At 27.7% G+C, this 20781-nt stretch overlaps 1 protein-coding gene across 1 annotated transcript in view; it reads left to right on the forward strand.

The window, feature by feature from the left end:
- The window catches only part of unc5cb (unc-5 netrin receptor Cb), a 43958-nt gene that overhangs the window by 18084 nt on the left and 5093 nt on the right, over window positions 1-20781 (forward strand). Inside the window, exons 5-6 of the mRNA XM_073830186.1 lie at window positions 8624-8815; window positions 17983-18330. Of these exons, the coding sequence (XP_073686287.1) occupies window positions 8624-8815; window positions 17983-18330 (540 nt within the window). The remainder of the gene's footprint in view (window positions 1-8623; window positions 8816-17982; window positions 18331-20781) is intronic.

The raw sequence follows: 20781 nt of genomic DNA on the forward strand, positions 1-20781 counted from the left end.
GTCACCTAGTCTGGTCTGTTTTGCTGGTTTTAGAAGGGCTTACGGCTAGTATCAAGCTTGGGAGACTATCTAAACCAGCAAAACAGACCATAATGCGTTTCTAAGATGGTCTGAACTGGCTTAGACAGTCTCCAAAACTTGAAACAAGCTCAAAACCCTTCTAAAACCAGCAAAACAAACCAGATTGGGTGATCAAATCATCAGACTAGACCGTTTAAGAAGATGAACTTCTAGGCTTGGTGGTTTTAAATAGATTTTGGGCTTGTATCAAGCCAGGGAGACCATTTAAACCAGCTGAGACCAGCAAAACAGACCAGAATACATGGCCAAAATAACTTAGACTACACAGATTGCTCACCCTGTCTGGTCTGTTTTGCTGGTTTTAAAGTGGTTTTGGCCTTGTATAAAGCTTGGGTGCCTGTCAAACCCAGTTTAGATCAGCTAAGTCTGAACTGGCTTAAATGGTCTCCAAAACTTGATACAAGCCCAAAACCCTTCTCAAAGTAGCAAAACAGACCAGACTGTGTGACCGAATCTTCATAGACTAGAAGTTTTAAGTGGTTTTGGTCACATAGTCTGGTCTGCTTTGCTGGTTTTAGAAAGGTTTTGAGCTTGTAACAAGCCTTGGAGAGCATCTAAACCAGCTGAGACCAGCAAATCAGACCAGAATACATGGCCAAAATAACTTAGATGGGATTTGGGCTTGAATCAAGCTTGGGTGCCTGTCAAACCCAACTTAGATCAGCTAAGTCTGGACTGGCTTAAATGGTCTCCAAAACTTGATACAAGCCCAAAACCTTTCTAAAAGTAGCAAAACAGACCAGACTGTGTGACCCAATCTTCATAGACTAGAAATTTTAAGTGGTTTTGATCACATAGTCTGGTCTGCTTTGCTGGTTTTAGAAAGGTTTTGGGCTTGCAACAAGCCTTGGAGAGCATCTAAACCAGCTGAGACCAGCAAATCAGACCAGAATATGTGACCAAAACTGTGTACACAAGATATTCTAAAGTGATAAGTCCAGCAAACCAATTTAGTCTGGTTTAAGCTGCATATTTACAATATCAACCCTTCATATCACACATTTAAAAGGATAGTTCTTAAATAAAGACAAAAAAATATATACTTTTAATGATACTAAAAAAAAAAAACTCTGAATAACCAAATAAACATGAACAGAAATAAAATATAAAAGCGTATCATTTCAGCTAGCTTCCGGGGAAAGATTTCTCATGTTAATGTATCATTTAAGCAGTCAGCCGACTGACCAGGAATAGATTTGCGCATGGTGGAGTGTAATGGTGGAAGTTTATGAATAATACAGAAGATCCCTGAGTTTAGAGAGAAATGAGGGAGTATCTGTGTCGTCCAAATGACCAGGAATAGATCTGTGTGTTTGCTGGCTCTCTGTTTTCTAGTGTTTGGGATGCGGTGCGAGTGCGTCACGCGTGTGGAAACGCCAGGTCACCTCCGGGGCTAAGAGTCTGGCAGATAATCAAAGGCCGTTAGCCGGTGTCTCTCCGGCCCGCAGGCTCCCTCAGATCACACAGAGATCGATAGCATCAGTTCCTCTCGCGCTCGTGACCGTATCCCAATCCTCAATCGCACGCCGTCTCCAAACTGGTCGACTTCACCGTCCTATAGGAGCCGAGCAGCTTCCTCTTTCAGGATTTTGTTTAGAGCGAATTTTCAGGCAGAAAAAAGATACATTTGTCGTTCATTCACACTCACATTGTTCCAAGCCTGTAGGACCCTTCTTCTTACGCAAAAGCAAGTGTTAATTGTCATTTTTAAATCCAAATGTGTGATGAGAAACACTTATAAACAGGCTGTTATTCTAAAAAGACAAAATAATTACAGGCAAATATTAGTATTATAATATTAGTATTGTAATTTCACTGTTATGCTGTATAAATGAATACAATTATTGTTTTTAGTATTATTTTTTATTTAACAGTTAAATATTACAATAGTAATATTTCTTATTTTGCTTGTTAAATATTTATAAGTGAAAAATAAAAATTGTTATATCTAACATTATATAATGTAATTATAATAAATATAAATAGTAGTAGTAATATAATTATTTTTAAATACTTTAAAATGTCACAATACATATTGTAATACTTTTTTGTTATTGTTTAATATTTGTTTAGTAATAATAATAATATTAGTAGTTTTTAATACAGAATTTTACAGTGAAATATTACAATAGCAATATTTCTTAACATTAATTTTTCTTATCTTTATAATATAATGTAATTGTAAATGTAAATGTTTTTATTTTTAATATTTTATGAAGTAATAATAATTACAAGAATTGTTCTTAAACAATAGTAATTTAATATTTCTTGTAATTTAAATGTCTTTACATAATTATAATAATAATAATAATAATAATAGTTTTTCTTAAATACAACATTTTATAGTGAAATATTTTAATAGTAACAATAGTAATATTTCTTATTTCGTATTATAATTGTTCTTAAAGACTGTCTTTTTTGAAATAGTAATAATTTAGTATTTCTTATGTTATAAATGTTTATAATAGTGATAAAATACTAATCATAATATAGTCATTGTTGTTGTTTTTCTTAAATACTACATTTAACAGTGAAATATTATAATAGTAACAATACTAATATTGTAATATTTTTTATTTTCTATTAATTCGTATTTATTTTTATAATCTTAATAATAATAATATAATAGTTTTTCTTAAATACTTGCATTTTATTTCACAGTTAAATATCACAATGATATTTAATTATTTTTAATATTTTATTAAGTAATAATTGCAAAGATAATTGTTTTTCTTAAAGACTTCCTTTTTTACAATAGTAATAATTATTTATGTAATTGTAAACATTGTAAATGTTTATAAATAAATTAAACTACTACTGCTACTACTAATAACGATAATAATAATTCATAATCACATTGATATAATCATATATTTAGTTTAGCCATACAAGCACATCAAAACTGAAGCTTTTTTTAAAGTACATTTTAAATCACAACCGCAATTTATATCCCGAAAAATCTTCGTATTTTTTCATTTCTACTCTCAGACTCTTTACGTGTGGAGATGTAAAGCTCTTTGTGTTTGCTGCGTGTGTTGCAGACGGCGGAGCGGAGCCGCAGGTCAGAGCGTCTGCTTTTAGAGGGCAGCGTTCACATTAGTGAGATTAATTTGTAATGTCACAGTGATTAAACTCGATGAGGGGCCGTGCCGCGCTGATCGTGACTTTGATTGCTGCTACCTTTAAAAGCGCAGCAGCTGCAGGCATGCACACACACACACACACACACACACACACACACACACACACACACACACACACACACACACACACACAAGTCAAGTCAAGATTATTAATACAGCGCTTTTTACAATACAAGTTTTGCAGAACAACCACCCAATAAAGCATTACAATAATCTATCCTTGAGGTCATGAAAGCATGGATTAACGTAGCATAGGTCGTAATTTCGATATATTTTTTAGATTAGTTTTGCAAATGTTAGAAATGTGGCTTTCGAAGGAAAGATTGCTATCGAATAGCACACCTAGGTTCCTGACTGATGACGGCGAATTGACAGAGCAGTCATTGAGTATTAGACTGTGTTTTAGGTTATTACATGCAGAGGTTTTAGGTCCAATAATTAACAACTCTGTTTTTTCAGAATTTAGCAGTAAAAAATTCCAAATATATTCACACACTCACATATGTGACCCTGGACCACAAAACCAGTCATAAGGTTAAATTTTACAAAACTGAGATATATACATCATATGAAAGCTCAATGAATAAGCTTTCTATTGATGTATGGTTTGTTAGGATAGGACAATATTTGACTGAGATACATCTATTTGAAATCAGAAATCTGAGGATGCAAAAAAATCAAAAATACTGAGAAAATCACCTTTAAAGTTGTCCAAATTAAGTTCCTAACAATGCATATTACTAATCAAAAATTACATTTTAACATGTTTACAGTAGGAATTTTACAAAAAATCTTCATGGAACATGATCTTTACTTAATTTCCTAATGATTTTTGACATAAAAGAAAAATCAATAATTTTGACCCATACAATGTATTTTTGGCTATTGCTACAAATATACCCCAGCGACTTAAGACTGGTTTTGTGCTCCAGGGTCACATATGTGTGTGATCACACTCACAGTGTCCGGATTGACTCAAGGATGGTTTAATCAAAGTAAGAACTGCAGGTTCATCTGAATGAAAGCTCACAGCAGGTTATTACAGCTCACTCATAAACCATTATACATAATAGAGTAGACACTTTACATCATCTGCACAAACACTGACTGCACACTGCACACTCTACACTGACGCCTACTGAGGGCTCATTGATTTAGTATCATATTCCAGAATTTCATTTAAAAGAATTTCACCTTTTATATCCAGCGCTTCTCATCAATGTCATTTCCAAAACAGTGGACCAATTAGAAGAGCCCAGAGGCGGGGCAAGCTGTGCAAGCTTTTGTTAACAGTGTGAATACTGTTTCGCATTTTTAGACGCAAAAATTATGCCCCTTAGGCTCCAAAACAAAATTTATAAAAATAATTATATTTTCTAAATTAGTCCATTGGGACAAAAAAAAAGGTTTTTCACAGTTGTAGATAGATTATTGGAGTATGTTTTATATATAATATATAATATATATTTTTTTGTACTTAATGTTATTTAATTCAACCTTTTTACTCATTTACTTAATGTGTTTTTTATGTATATAATATATATATGTGACCCTGGACCACAAAACCAGTCATAAGTGTAAATTTGTCGAAATTGAGATTCTTACGTCATCTGAAAGCTGAGTAAATAAACTTTCCATTAATATATTGTTTGTTAAAATGGGACAATGTTTGTCTGAGATACAACTACTTGAAGATCTGGAATCTGAGGGTGCAAGAAAATCTAAATATTGAGAAAATCGCCTTAAAAGTTGCTGAAATGAAGTTCTTAGCAATGCATATTACTAATCAAAAATCAAGTTTTTATATATTTATGGTAGAAATTTTACAAAATATCTTCATGGAACATGATCTTTGCTTAATATGCTGATGATTTTTGGCATAAAAGAAAAATCGATAATTTTGACCCTTACAGTGTATTTTTGCCTATTGCTACAAATATACCCCAGCGACTTATGACTGGTTTTGTGCTCCAGGGTCACATATTATTGATTATAGTAATAAAAATAAATTCTAAAATGAAAATGAATCAGGGTGTAAAATAAAATAAGAAATTAAATAACAGGAATCCGGATGTAAAATAAATTTATTAAATAGATAAAAATGGGTTTAGTTTTTTATTTTTTATTTATTTTTATTTGATAATAGCAATAAAAATAAATACCAATATAATATATTATAAGGTAATAATAATAACGACAATAAATAAAATGAAAACAAGAAGGTCCAGCTTGAAAGCAACACTTTCAAGTGGTTTTGTCTCACTGTACTGATAGATTTCTCACTCATTTTGTCACTTAATTTAACATGTGTGCACATCAAGTCTAAAAAAAAAAAAAAATCAGTGCAATAAGACAAACAATTGTATTAAAGATGCATTCCTCCTTTTAAAAAAAAATTGTATGAAAGTGCATTTGTTTGAGTATTACTTGTATTTACAAACCTAAAAGACATAATTTATGCCATGCAACTCATGCACACAGAACATCCGCACAGACACACATACAGTAGTATAAATAGTCCAGAAATAGGATGCAGTTGTGGACAGAGTCAGTGAGGTTTAATGGCTGACAGCGCCCTCTGCTGCTGGATGTGAGAATCCCAGCACTCCTTCAATGAATCTGTGCCTCACCTGGAGTGTTTTGGCTCTCGGAGAGTTCAATACGACACAAATGAGAGAATTAGAAACATGCTTTGGTTAAAGCGGTCAGTCAGGAGGTCCGTATTGATGCGGGAATCAATGGCATCTCAAGGTTTTTCTGTCGCCGGAGGCCCACGGACACCTTTATATTACACCCGTCACCGCTTTGACAGGAAATTGCATTTTTCACAATTATCAGCGGGACAAAGGGACCGTTTCTATGGAAATGAGGGCAAAGTATTGCTTCTAATGACGGCTTGTCAAACGCTGCATAGGCCAGTTTCTGTTGCACATAATCACGGGGACGTTTGAGAGACGCAAAGAGCCGAGGGTGGAAAAAGATGTGAGGAGTGACGGCATGAATGGAGGAGAGACGTGTCTGATTTCTGGACGTTAGCTGTAATGAAGTGAGCAAAGATGGATCTGAAGCTTGTGTTTTCATCTGCTTTATTTCTCTCTGTCATCTGACTTTTCTGTACTGTATCTGTCTGTCTCATAATACAGCTTATCTCTCTTATCTTCTGTGTTTATTGGACTTACAGTAAATCTAACATTGTTTCACAAACACTTGTAATGGTTCTGTGTGGTGTGACAAACCTTACATTACGAGTCTATTTATTTCATTTTTATTTTGTTAAAATACTATATATTGGGAATTCAACTAAATAAAAACAAAAAAATTATATATATATATATATATATATATATATATAATTAATTTTATTATAAATATTAACATTTTTAGTTACATTTCCAGCAAAAATAAACTTCAAAAAAATAAAATTGTAATAAATAAATTGTTTATTATTATTATTTGCTATAATAATAATAATCATAATAATAATTGTTTTATTTTGCTGAATTTTCAGCAAATACATTTTTTTTAGATAAATTTCCAGCAAAAATAAACTTTAAAAAAATAATAATTGCAATAAATGGTAAATAAATTGTTTATTATTTGCAATAATAATAATAATAATAATGATTGTTTTATTTTGTTGAATTTCCAGCAAAAAATAAATATTATACATTTATTGTTAAAATAATAATAATAATAATAATAATTAACATTTATATTAATATATTTTGTTTTACTTTCCAGCAAATAGAAAAATATAATTGTAGTTTATACAAATAAATAATGTATTATTAATAAGAATGTTTGTTAAATTTTCAGCAGAAATAAACATGATTGTTGAAAATAATTATTATTATTATTAAATGTGTAACATTTATTTATGCTGTAAATTTACCAATATATAATAATAATATATGTTGAATTTTCAGCACAAATAAATGTTATATATTTAATAATAATAATAATAATAATAATAATAATAATAATAATTCACCTTTATATTTATATATTTTTTTACTTTCCACATTTATATTTATAATTTTTTACTTATTTTGTTGAATAATAATACTTTTAATAATAATAAAAATGTATTATTATTATTTAATGTATAACATTTGTTTTGCTGTAAATTCACTAAAATATAATAATAACGATAATACTTTTTTGTTGAATTTCAGCACAATTCATTTAATTATAGCAATTCACATTTATATATATATATTTTGCTTTCCACATTCATATTTATATATTTCTTTTACTTATTTTGTTGAATAATAATAATTATTATTAAATGTATAACATTTAATTTTGCTGTAAATTCCCCAAAATATAATAGTAATAATAATGTAACAGTAAAAAATAATAATAATACTTTTTAGTTTAACTTACTGCAAAAAGAAATGTTATACATTTATTAATAATAATAATAATAATAATAATAATAATAATAATAATAATAATAATTCACATTTATATTTATATATTTTTTGTATATTCCAGCAAGTATATAAATATAATTGTAGTTTGTACAAATAAATGAATAAATATATTTATATAAATATATTTATTAATAAGATTTTTTTACATTACATTTTTATTATTAATAAGATTTTTTACATTACATTTTTACATTATATTTGCAGCTGAAATAAACATGTTGTTCAATAATAATAATAATAATAATAATAATAGTAAATGTATAACATTTATTTTAGCCGGTAATTCACCAAAATAAAATAAAATAAAATATTTAAAAAATCGCTTGAATACATTGTTTGTTTTTACCTTCCAGCAAATAGAACAATAAAAAAATAAATATTGTAATTGTATTATTATTTTTGTTGAATTTCCTGCAAATATAAATGCAGTTTAGATATATTTATTCATATAAATAAATAAATATTAATGCTAATAATAATTGTTGAATTTCCAATCAATTAAAATGTGGTTCATCAGTGAATAAATATTTGCTATTTTCTCCTTTGATTACTTTTCTCTGTTTATTTAAACTTTGTTGGCCAGAAGATGTGAGGATTGATGTATGATTCATATTAAATAAATGAATTAGTCTGACATCAGTGCGAAAGTCTCAAAACAGTCAAACGAATATTACAAAAGCGTTTGAGGTTGTGACTGGATGTAAATGATCTGATGTTTTGGGAGATGATTCATGACCAGGTGTAGGATCTAAGTGTTCCTGTTAGTTTGTGTTTGATATTCAAACCTGTTTGCCATCAGCAGACTGTGTTCATCCGTGTCGTAATGAAGTCTTGAGTTGTTAATATCCCGAGCGATCAGTAAGAACGGATATTGGCGATATCGCAGATAGAATCTCCTAATTAGACACAGCTTTAATAAAAGTGCTGTAAATCAGTCTGATCTGTGTGTGTTTGTCCGTCCAGCGGCTCCCAGCACGGATGACGTGGCTCTGTACGTGGGCATCGTCATCGCCGTCATCATGTGTTTGGTGATTTCCGTCATCGTGGCGCTGTTCGTCTACCGGAAGAACCACCGAGACTTCGACTCGGACATCATGGATTCGTCGGCGCTCAACGGAGGATTCCAGCCGGTCAACATTAAGACGGCGCGCACAGGTATCTTTCTCATCTTCTGGACTTACAGTATATGGGACATTATTTCACAAAAACTTGTCTTTTTACATCATTTTTGTTCATTTTTATTTTATTGAAATCATACTAGGTCCTACTATATATTGGTATGTCTACAAAATAATATAATAATAATTATTCATTTTTTACATTTTCAGCAAAAATAAATGTGATTTTTGTTTAAAAATAATATTATTCAAGATAAAAATCGTGTTTATTTTTGCTGGAAATGCACCAAAATAAATAATAATAATTGTAATTATTATTTTATTTTGTTGTTTCCTGCAAAAAAATTTGTACATTTAATAACAAATATAATAATAATAATAATAATAATAATAATAATCATTAATAATTTTACTAGCTTGATATCTACTTAAATAAACTACTTGTTGTTGTTATTATTATTACTATTGTTATAGAATGGTAGTGTTTACATATAAAAATTTGACTAATAATAATAAAAATAATAATAATAATAATAATGATTTTACTAGCTTGATGACTACTTACATTAATATTATTATTATTATTATTATTATTGTTGTTATTATAGAATGGTAGTGTGTACATATAAAAAAAATTGACCAATAATAATAATAATAATAATAATAATAATTATTATTATTATTATTATTTTTTGTTATTGTTATTATAGAATGGTAGTGTATTATTATTATTATTATTATTATTTTTTGTTATTGTTATTATAGAATGGTAGTGTGTACATATAAAAAAATTGACCAATAATAATAATAATAATAATAATTATTATTATTATTATTTTACTAGCTTGATGACTACTTACATTTTTATTATTATTATTATTATTATTATTATTATTATTATTATAGAATGGTAGTGTTTACATATAAAAATAAAATATGACCAATAATAATAAAAAATAATAATAATTCTGATTTTACTAGCTTGATGACTACTTACATTTGTATTATTATTATTATTATTATTATTATTATTATTATTATTATTGTTATTGTTATTGTTATTATAGAATGGTAGTGTTTACATATAAAAATAAAATATGACCAATAATAATAAAATAACATAATACCGATTTTACTAGCTTGATGACTACTTACATTTGTATTATTATTATTATTGTTATTATTATTATTATTATTATTGTTATTATTATTATAGAATGGTAGTGTTTACATATAAAAATAAAATATGACCAATAATAATAAAATAACATAATACTGATTTTAGTAGCTTGATGACTACTTACATTTGTATTATTGTTATTATAGAATGGTAATGTTTACATATAAAAATATCATATAGTATAAATATATAATAAATATAATAATAAATGTAATATCAAATAAAGTATAATAATAATATTAATAATGATGATGATGATTATTATTATTGATATTACATTTTAATAAATTAATTTTGTTACTTTCCAACAAACATAAATGTAATTTTATTTTTAATTATAATAATAATAACTTTATTTTTGAATTTTTGTTATATTATTATATTAATTAAAATTATTATATTATTTTGGTGAATTTCCAGCAAAAATAAACATGATGTTTTTAATAATTACTTTATTTTTGAATTTTTATATTATTATTATTATTAATATACTTATTATATTATTTTGGTGAATTTCCAGGAAATTAATTTGACTAGATGGATGACTACTAGTAGTATTGTAGTACTGTATTATTATTATTATTATTATTATTATTATTATTATTATTATTATTATTATTATTATTATTATTTACATATTGAAAAAAAGAATATGACCAATACAAATAATAATATTAATTATTATTCTTATTCTTATTATTATATATTTATAGAATGGTAGTGTTTACATATGAAAAATAATATGACCAGCATAATTCATATTATTATCATTTTTTTGTTTTTTTATTTGTAGAACAATACTGTTTATATAAAAAAAAATTATAATTTAATCAATATTAATACAAATATTAACAAATCTTTTGTTTTTTCACCATGGACACATTAAATTGGACACTAAAGTGCTAGTAAAGATATTTATCATTTTACAAAAGATTTATATTTCAAATAAATAGTTTTTTTTTCTTTCTATAAAAGTATTGGGCAGCACAACTGTTTTCAACATTGCTAATAATCAGAAATGTTTCTTGAGCAGCAAATCAGCATATTAGAAAGATTTCTGAAGACTGCAGTAATGATGCTGAAAATTCAGGTTTGATCACAGAAATAAATTACATTTGAACAGCTATTCACATAGAAAAAAGGGTATTTGAAATCACAATAATATTTCACAATTTTACAGTATTTTTTAACAGATAAATTCAGAATTTTTCAAAAACAGTAGTAAATGGTTACAAATACCAATGAAAAATAGTCTGTCACTTCCTTCCAGTCTTGTCATTCCAGTGACATTGACACAAAGAGAAATCTGATCAATTGACTGACAGAAAGAGTGATTTGTCGATGATGAATGCGGTAGGTGACGGAGAACTGATGTGTGTCAGAATCTCCCTGACGCTCGTGATTCGGCGCAGGAGAAGCAAATCATTAGAAAACCTGCCACCTTGATGTCAAGGCAATCTGCACGTTATCATGAGGCTGTAATTAGCTGCGTCTGTCTGGCACATTGAGTGTTAATTACCCATCAGCGAGAGGTGTTACGGCAGCGGCGTGTAAACAGAGGAACGAGACGGAGTCGGAAATTAGGCTGGAGACACTTTCAGCTGCAAAACACTTCATTTATTCTAGCAAACTTCACTCTGGTGAAGAGACAAAGACTACTGTGTACTCATTTTTATCCATTGAAACTATTAGAGCTAAAGTATTTCTCTAGGTGAATAATTCAATCATTTAAAACCATAGGTGTGAATTTACAGTTCTCTGATGATGGTTAATGATGGAAAATTCCAATATAATATTCCAGTTCTTTTATAATACTTTAAAAACCAAATTTAAAGGTAAAATGTTGGTCCAAACCTGTATGATTGTTTTATTCCGGGGTTATTATCATTAACTAAAACTAAAACCATTAAAAAAAAGTTACTTGGGGGGGAAAAAAATAACAAAAGATAAGAAAAGATGAGATGAAATGAAATTAAATTAAATAAATAGAATGTGTGTTTACTTTTAATTAGTTACCAAAGCAAATTTCTCATTTTCATTTAGTATTAACCTGATGTACAAAAAAATGACATTTAAATTTTATTTTATTTTATTCAAATAATTCAATTTCATTTCATTTTTTTAAGTAATTACTTTATTATTAATTATATAATATTAAATGTTATTAATTTAAAACTCTGGTACTTCAAAATAATTGTTTATAGGTCTAATACTAGTCTAATACTTCCCTAATACATTAAAAACCTAATTTAAAGGAGAAATGTTGTATGATTTTTTTTTTTAATCCAGAGTTAAAAACGTTGTTACTTGGGAATTTTTAAATTAAATTCAATTCAATTCAATTAAAAGACATATTTTAGTAGGTTAGTAACTAGAGCAACATTTCTCATGTTCATTTAGGATTAATCTGATGTAATAAAATGAATAATAATAATAATAATAATAATAATAATAATAATAATAATAATAACAATTATTATTATAATAATATTGAAATAAAAATAAATAATGGTAAATGGCAAAACACTAAAAATTGCTGAAACTTAAAATCACTGTAAAATAACAATTACAATAATAATAATAATAATAATAATAATAATTCAAAACTAAAAATTTTTATTAAAATTAACTTTAATTTTTTTCTATTTCAGTTAGTTGCCAATGTAATATTTTTATTTGTCATTTACCGTAGTAGTAATATGATGTACTAAAATAAATAAAACTGAAATAAAAAAAACACTCACAATTACTAAAATGAACAACAATTAAAATGAAAACAGAAAATATAAAAAAGGGTAAAAATATTATTTAAAAAAAATAACTATAATAGTATCTCAATGATTCCAAAATAACACCATTATCTTCTGAGCAACAGAAGAAATTGTCCATATAATGAAAGTGAATGGGGTCCAATGTTGTTTAGACCAGAAATGACATGGAAGTGAGTAAATGATGGCAGAATAGTAAACTAGGTGAACACTCGTCTAATTTCAGAAGATTAGCTTCTTTATTTTTGTAGTTGGTTGTGCCATTTGGACAGACCTAAATTGCATTAAATGGCTATAATGAACATAACTCGCCCCACATTGGCTCTTAGCAGCAGATTTGTGTCGAGTTGCTGTGAATCGTGTGATCCAGTGATGGGTTGCCATGGTTTCCACAACTCCTGCAGTCATGGAGACGAGAGCATAACAGCGCTGTCAGTTCAACAGCAGCGCAACGTGGTGTGAAAGAGTCACGAGGCCCCGCCCACTCGCCGCACGCTCATGAATATTCATCAGTGTACCTGTGAAGGATAAAGCAGCATCTGCTGTCCATCCGCTGCCCTCAGAGACGCCGCTGTCTGCCGTAACCAGGGAAAGAGACTAACGAGGAAAAAGACTAATGATGACTTTGTTCGCCCCTGAATGTACGCCGCTCTTCAGGGAGAAGCGCTTCATCAGGCCGCAAATAAATATTAGCCACAAGATTTACCTCACATGCATTCATGACGTTTACCAGCATGATGTGCTAAACAGATGCCACAGGTTTGCACAAAGAATTTAAACATAAAATAGAAACCAAATTAACAAAATTCACTAATACTTATGAGAAACTAGTACTTATTTATGAAATACTAGTACTTATGAGATACTAGTACTTATGAAATATTAGTACTTATAAGATACTAGTTACTATTTATGAAATATTAGTACTTATGAAATATTAGTACTTATAAGATACTAGTTACTATTTATGAAATACTAGTACTTATTTATGAAATATTAGTACTTATAAGATACTAGTTACTATTTATGAAATACTAGTACTTATTTATGAAATATTAGTACTTATGAGATACTAGTACTTATGAAATATTAGTACTTATAAGATACTAGTTACTATTTATGAAATACTAGTACTTATTTATGAAATATTAGTACTTATGAGATACTAGTACTTATGAAATATTAGTACTTATGAGATACTAGTTACTATTTATGAAATACTAGTACTTATTTATGAAATATTAGTACTTATGAGATACTAGTTACTATTTATGAAATACTAGTACTTATTTATGAAATACTAGTACTTATGAGAAACTAGTACTTATTTATGAAATACTAGTACTTATTTATGAAATATTAGTACTTATGAAATACTAGTACTTATTTATGAAATATTAGTACTTATGAGAAACTAGTACTTATTTATGAAATACTAGTAACTATTTATGAAATACTAGTACTTATTATGAGATACTAGTACTTATTTATGAAATATTAGTACTTATAAGATACTAGTTACTATTTATGAAATACTAGTACTTATTTATGAAATATTAGTACTTATAAGATACTAGTTACTATTTATGAAATACTAGTACTTATTTATGAAATATTAGTACTTATGAGATACTAGTACTTATGAAATATTAGTACTTATGAGATACTAGTTACTATTTATGAAATACTAGTACTTATTTATGAAATATTAGTACTTATGAGATACTAGTTACTATTTATGAAATACTAGTACTTATTTATGAAATACTAGTACTTATGAGAAACTAGTACTTATTTATGAAATACTAGTACTTATTTATGAAATATTAGTACTTATGAGATACTAGTACTTATGAAATATTAGTACTTATGAGATACTAGTTACTATTTATGAAATATTAGTACTTATGAAATATTAGTACTTATAAGATACTAGTTACTATTTATGAAATACTAGTACTTATTTATGAAATATTAGTACTTATAAGATACTAGTTACTATTTATGAAATACTAGTACTTATTTATGAAATATTAGTACTTATGAGATACTAGTACTTATGAAATATTAGTACTTATGAGATACTAGTTACTATTTATGAAATACTAGTACTTATTTATGAAATATTAGTACTTATGAGATACTAGTTACTATTTATGAAATACTAGTACTTATTTATGAAATATTAGTACTTATGAGATACTAGTTACTATTTATGAAATACTAGTACTTATTTATGAAATACTAGTACTTATGAGAAACTAGTACTTATTTATGAAATACTAGTACTTATGAGATACTAGTACTTATGAAATATTAGTACTTATAAGATACTAGTTACTATTTATGAAATACTAGTACTTATTTATGAAATACCAGTATTTATGAGAAACTAGTACTTATTTATGAAATACTAGTACTTATGAGATACTAGTACTTATGAAATATTAGTACTTATAAGATACTAGTTACTATTTATGAAATACTAGTACTTATTTATGAAATATTAGTACTTATTAGAAACTAGTACTTATTTATGAAATATTAGTACTTATGAGAAACTAGTACTTATTTATGAAATACTAGTACTTATGAGATACTAGTATTTGTGAAATATTAGTACTTATGAGAAACTAGTATTTGTGAAATATTAGTACTTATGAGAAACTAGTATTTATGAAATATTAGTCCTTATAAGATACTAGTTACTATTTATGAATTACTAGTACTTATTTATGAAATATTAGTACTTATGAGATACTAGTTACTATTTATGAAATACTAGTACTTATGAGATACTAGTACTTATGAAATATTAGTACTTATAAGATACTAGTTACTATTTATGAAATACTAGTACTTATTTATGAAATATTAGTACTTATGAGATACTAGTTACTATTTATGAAATACTAGTACTTATTTATGAAATATTAGTACTTATAAGATACTAGTTACTATTTATGAAATACTAGTACTTATTTATGAAATACTAGTACTTATTTATGAAATACTAGTACTTATTTATGAAATATTAGTACTTATGAGATACTAGTACTTATGAAATATTAGTACTTATAAGATACTAGTTACTATTTATGAAATACTAGTACTTATTTATGAAATATTAGTACTTATGAGATACTAGTTACTATTTATGAAATACTAGTACTTATTTATGAAATATTAGTACTTATGAGAAACTAGTACTTATTTATGAAATACTAGTAACTATTTATGAAATACTAGTACTTATTATGAGATACTAGTACTTATTTATGAAATATTAGTACTTATAAGATACTAGTTACTATTTATGAAATACTAGTACTTATTTATGAAATATTAGTACTTATGAGATACTAGTTACTATTTATGAAATACTAGTACTTATTTATGAAATATTAGTACTTATGAGATACTAGTTACTATTTATGAAATACTAGTACTTATTTATGAAATATTAGTACTTATGAGAAACTAGTTACTATTTATGAAATACTAGTACTTATTTATGAAATATTAGTACTTATGAGATACTAGTTACTATTTATGAAATACTAGTACTTATTTATGAAATATTAGTACTTATGAGAAACTAGTTACTATTTATGAAATACTAGTACTTATTTATGAAATATTAGTACTTATGAGATACTAGTACTTATGAAATATTAGTACTTATAAGATACTAGTTACTATTTATGAAATACTAGTACTTATTTATGAAATATTAGTACTTATGAGAAACTAGTTACTATTTATGAAATACTAGTACTTATTTATGAAATATTAGTACTTATGAGATACTAGTTACTATTTATGAAATACTAGTACTTATTTATGAAATATTAGTACTTATGAGAAACTAGTTACTATTTATGAAATACTAGTACTTATTTATGAAATATTAGTACTTATGAGATACTAGTTACTATTTATGAAATACTAGTACTTATTTATGAAATATTAGTACTTATTAGAAACTAGTACTTATGAAATACTAGTACTTATTTATGAAATATTAGTACTTATGAGAAACTAGTATTTGTGAAATATTAGTACTTATGAGAAACTAGTATTTGTGAAATATTAGTACTTATGAGAAACTAGTATTTGTGAAATATTAGTACTTATGAGATACTTATTCATTAGATACTACTTACTACTTGCTAGTTACTATTTATGAAATACTAGTACTTATTTATGAAATATTAGTACTTATTAGAAACTAGTACTTATGAAATACTAGTACTTATTTATGAAATATTAGTACTTATGAGAAACTAGTATTTGTGAAATATTAGTACTTATGAGAAACTAGTATTTGTGAAATATTAGTACTTATGAGAAACTAGTATTTATGAAATATTAGTACTTATGAGAAACTAGTATTTGTGAAATATTTGTACTTATGAGAAACTAGTATTTGTGAAATATTAGTACTTATGAGAAACTAGTATTTGTGAAATATTAGTACTTATGAGAAACTAGTATTTATGAAATATTAGTACTTATGAGAAACTAGTATTTATGAAATATTAGTACTTATGAGATACTAGTATTTGTGAAATATTAGTACTTATGAGAAACTAGTATTTGTGAAATATTAGTACTTATGAGAAACTAGTATTTGTGAAATATTAGTACTTATGAGAAACTAGTATTTGTGAAATATTAGTACTTATGAGAAACTAGTATTTGTGAAATATTAGTACTTATGAGAAACTAGTATTTGTGAAATATTAGTACTTATGAGAAACTAGTATTTGTGAAATATTAGTACTTATGAGAAACTAGTATTTGTGAAATATTAGTACTTATGAGAAACTAGTATTTGTGAAATATTAGTACTTATGAGAAACTAGTATTTGTGAAATATTAGTACTTATGAGAAACTAGTATTTGTGAAATATTAGTACTTATGAGAAACTAGTATTTGTGAAATATTAGTACTTATGAGAAACTAGTATTTATGAAATATTAGTACTTATGAGAAACTAGTATTTATGAAATATTAGTACTTATGAGATACTAGTACTTATTTATGATATATTAGTATTAATTTATTAGATACTAGTACATTAGAGATACTAGAACTTATTTATGATATACCAGTACTTATGAGGTACTAGTACTCTGACTATTAATAATATTACCACTGTGTCTCCTGTCTCTCATGCAGTAGCTGGTTAAGACAGGAAAACTGAATGAAGATGTATTGGATCTGTATCTGATGTGTTTTTCTGTGTGTAGCGGATCTGCTGACAGCTCCTCCTGACCTGACGTCAGCCGCTGCCATGTACAGAGGTCCCGTTTACGCTCTCCACGACGTCGCCGACAAGATCCCCATGACCAACTCTCCTCTGCTGGACCCGCTGCCCAACCTGAAGATCAAGGTGTACAACTCGTCCGGTCTGGTGACGCCGCAAGAGGACCTGTCCGACATCTCGTCCAAACTCTCACCCAAACTCCCGCACGCGCTGATCGACAACGACACCATCAGCCGCCGCACGCAGACACTGGTGCGCTCCTGGGACCCCTCGTGCACGGCCTTCGGCTCCTTCAACGCTCTCGGAGGCCATCTGATCGTGCCAAACTCAGGTCAGTTCAATCTTAAAGTCATCCCGTGGTTTGCAGTGTCAGACGCTTATTGTAGCTTCTGCTTTTATGAGGATCAGGCCAGTGTGGCTGTTAAAGAGAACGTTACAGCCTGACCCATAAACACAAACTACAGGCAGTATGGCAAGCCATTTAACAAATAAACCTGTAAAACATACTAGTGTCCATTTTCCTGCTATTAGAATTTTTTAGCTACTAGTATCTGGTCCATTAAGTACTAGTCCTAATTCTTTAGGTTTTTTTTAGAAGATACTCATTCATTAGATACTAGAACTTCTTTATGAAATACTAGTCCTTATTAAATACTAGTACGTATTGATTGGAAACTAGTACTTATTTATGAGATACTAGTATCTGTTCCATTAAGTACTAGTCCTAATTCTTTAGGTTTTTTAGAAGATACTACTTATACATTGCATACTAGTACTTATTGATTGGAAACTAGTACTTATTTATTACTTATGAATATGTATTAGTATTTCATAAATAAGTACTAGTTACTTATTTATGAAATAATAATACTTATTCATTAGATACTAGTACTTATGAGATACTAGTATGTGTTTATGAAACACTAGTACTTTTTTCTGAGATACCAGTACGCATGTATAAGATACTAGGACTTTTTTTATGATATATTAAGACTTATTATTTATGAAATACTAGTACTTTTTTTCTGAGATACTAGTATGTATAAGATACTAGCACTTTTTTTATGAAATGCTAGTACTTATTTAGTAGATACTCATTATTTAAATACTACTTATGATATACTAGTACTTATTTATTAGATACTAGTACTTATTTATGATATATTAGGACTTATTTATGAAATACTAGTACTTTTTTCTGAGATACCAGTACGCATGTATAAGATACTAGGACTTTTTTATGATATTAGTACTTTATAGTATTAGTACTTATTAAGAAGTACTAGTACTTATTTATGAAATACTAGTACTCATTCTTTAGATACTAGTACTTATTTGACATACTAGTACTTATTCATCAGATACTAGTATTTATTATGAAATACTAGTGCTTTTTTCTGAGATACTAGTACGCATGTATAAGATACTAGCACTTTACATGAAATACTAGTACTTATGAGATACTAGTGCTTATTCATTAGATACTAGTACTTATTTATGATATATTAGGACGTATTTATGAAATACTAGTACTTTTTTTCTGAGACACTAGTATGTATAAGATACTAGCACTTTTTTATGAAATGCTAGTACTTATTTAGTAGATACTCATTATTTAAATACTACTTATGATATACTAGTACTTATTTATGATATATTAGGACTTATTATTTATGAAATACTAGTACTTTTTTTCTGAGATACTAGTATGTATAAGATACTAGCAGCGTTTATGAAATACTAGTACTTATTAGATACTAGTGCTTATTTATGAAATGCTAGTACTCATTCTTTAAATACTACTTATTAGATACTAGTACTTATTTATTAGATACTAGTATTTATTTATGATATATTAGGACTTTTTTCTGAGATACTAGTATGTATAAGATACTAGCACTTTTTCATGAAATGCTTATTATATACTAGTACTCATTCATTAGATACTAGCACTTATTTATGCTATAGAAGTATGTATTCAGTAGATACTAATACTTATGAAACACTAGTACTTATTTCTGAGATTCTAGTCCTTATTAATGAAATACTAGAACTTGTCATTTTACTTGTATGATTTCAGTAGTGACGAATAACTATTCTTTTGTTACTAGTAACATATTTCAAATGTTTGCCATTGATATCAGTAGGAATCTGTCATTCAGATATAAATTATTTAGTTCTGACTAGTCTGTATCCCAGTGGTAACTAGTATATTTTATTAATAGCAAGTATTCAGTGGATGTTAGTACTTACAGTATGTAGATCTTATAGCTTGAGTAGTAAACAAAAATGTTCTAGACGGACTGGAAATCAAAGATACTAACACATCATGCAAGGCTTTTAGAAAACATGAATTCATATTCACCCACATTAGCACGGCATTTACTTTGCTGTGGCATAGTTTAATTATATTACAATCAATCAGACATACACGTATAGTTTATATGTCTTTCATGTGAGTCCCGATCGCTTTTAACCGTAGGTTTGTGTGAATGATGGCACTCAGCTCTACAGTCAGTAGATCTCTCTGAATGCTCCTGGTGAGTTTTGTAGCTCCCGCGAGGGCAGCGCGCCGCTCATAAATTAGCCCAGAAGCGGTGTTCAAAGTGACTTACCACAGCCGCTTACATATAACAGGATTAGGACACTCTGAGAGGAGCATCATTCTCTGTCTGACGCCGGACAGTCATTCATAAGCAGCCGTACAGTAGCACATCATTGTTATTCCCTGAGGGAAGGCGAAAGAAGGAGTCTTAAGTGAAGCGATGATTCCTGACGCCTC

This window comes from Garra rufa, chromosome 23, assembly GCF_049309525.1.
Source record: "Garra rufa chromosome 23, GarRuf1.0, whole genome shotgun sequence".
Lineage (NCBI taxonomy): Eukaryota > Metazoa > Chordata > Actinopteri > Cypriniformes > Cyprinidae > Garra > Garra rufa.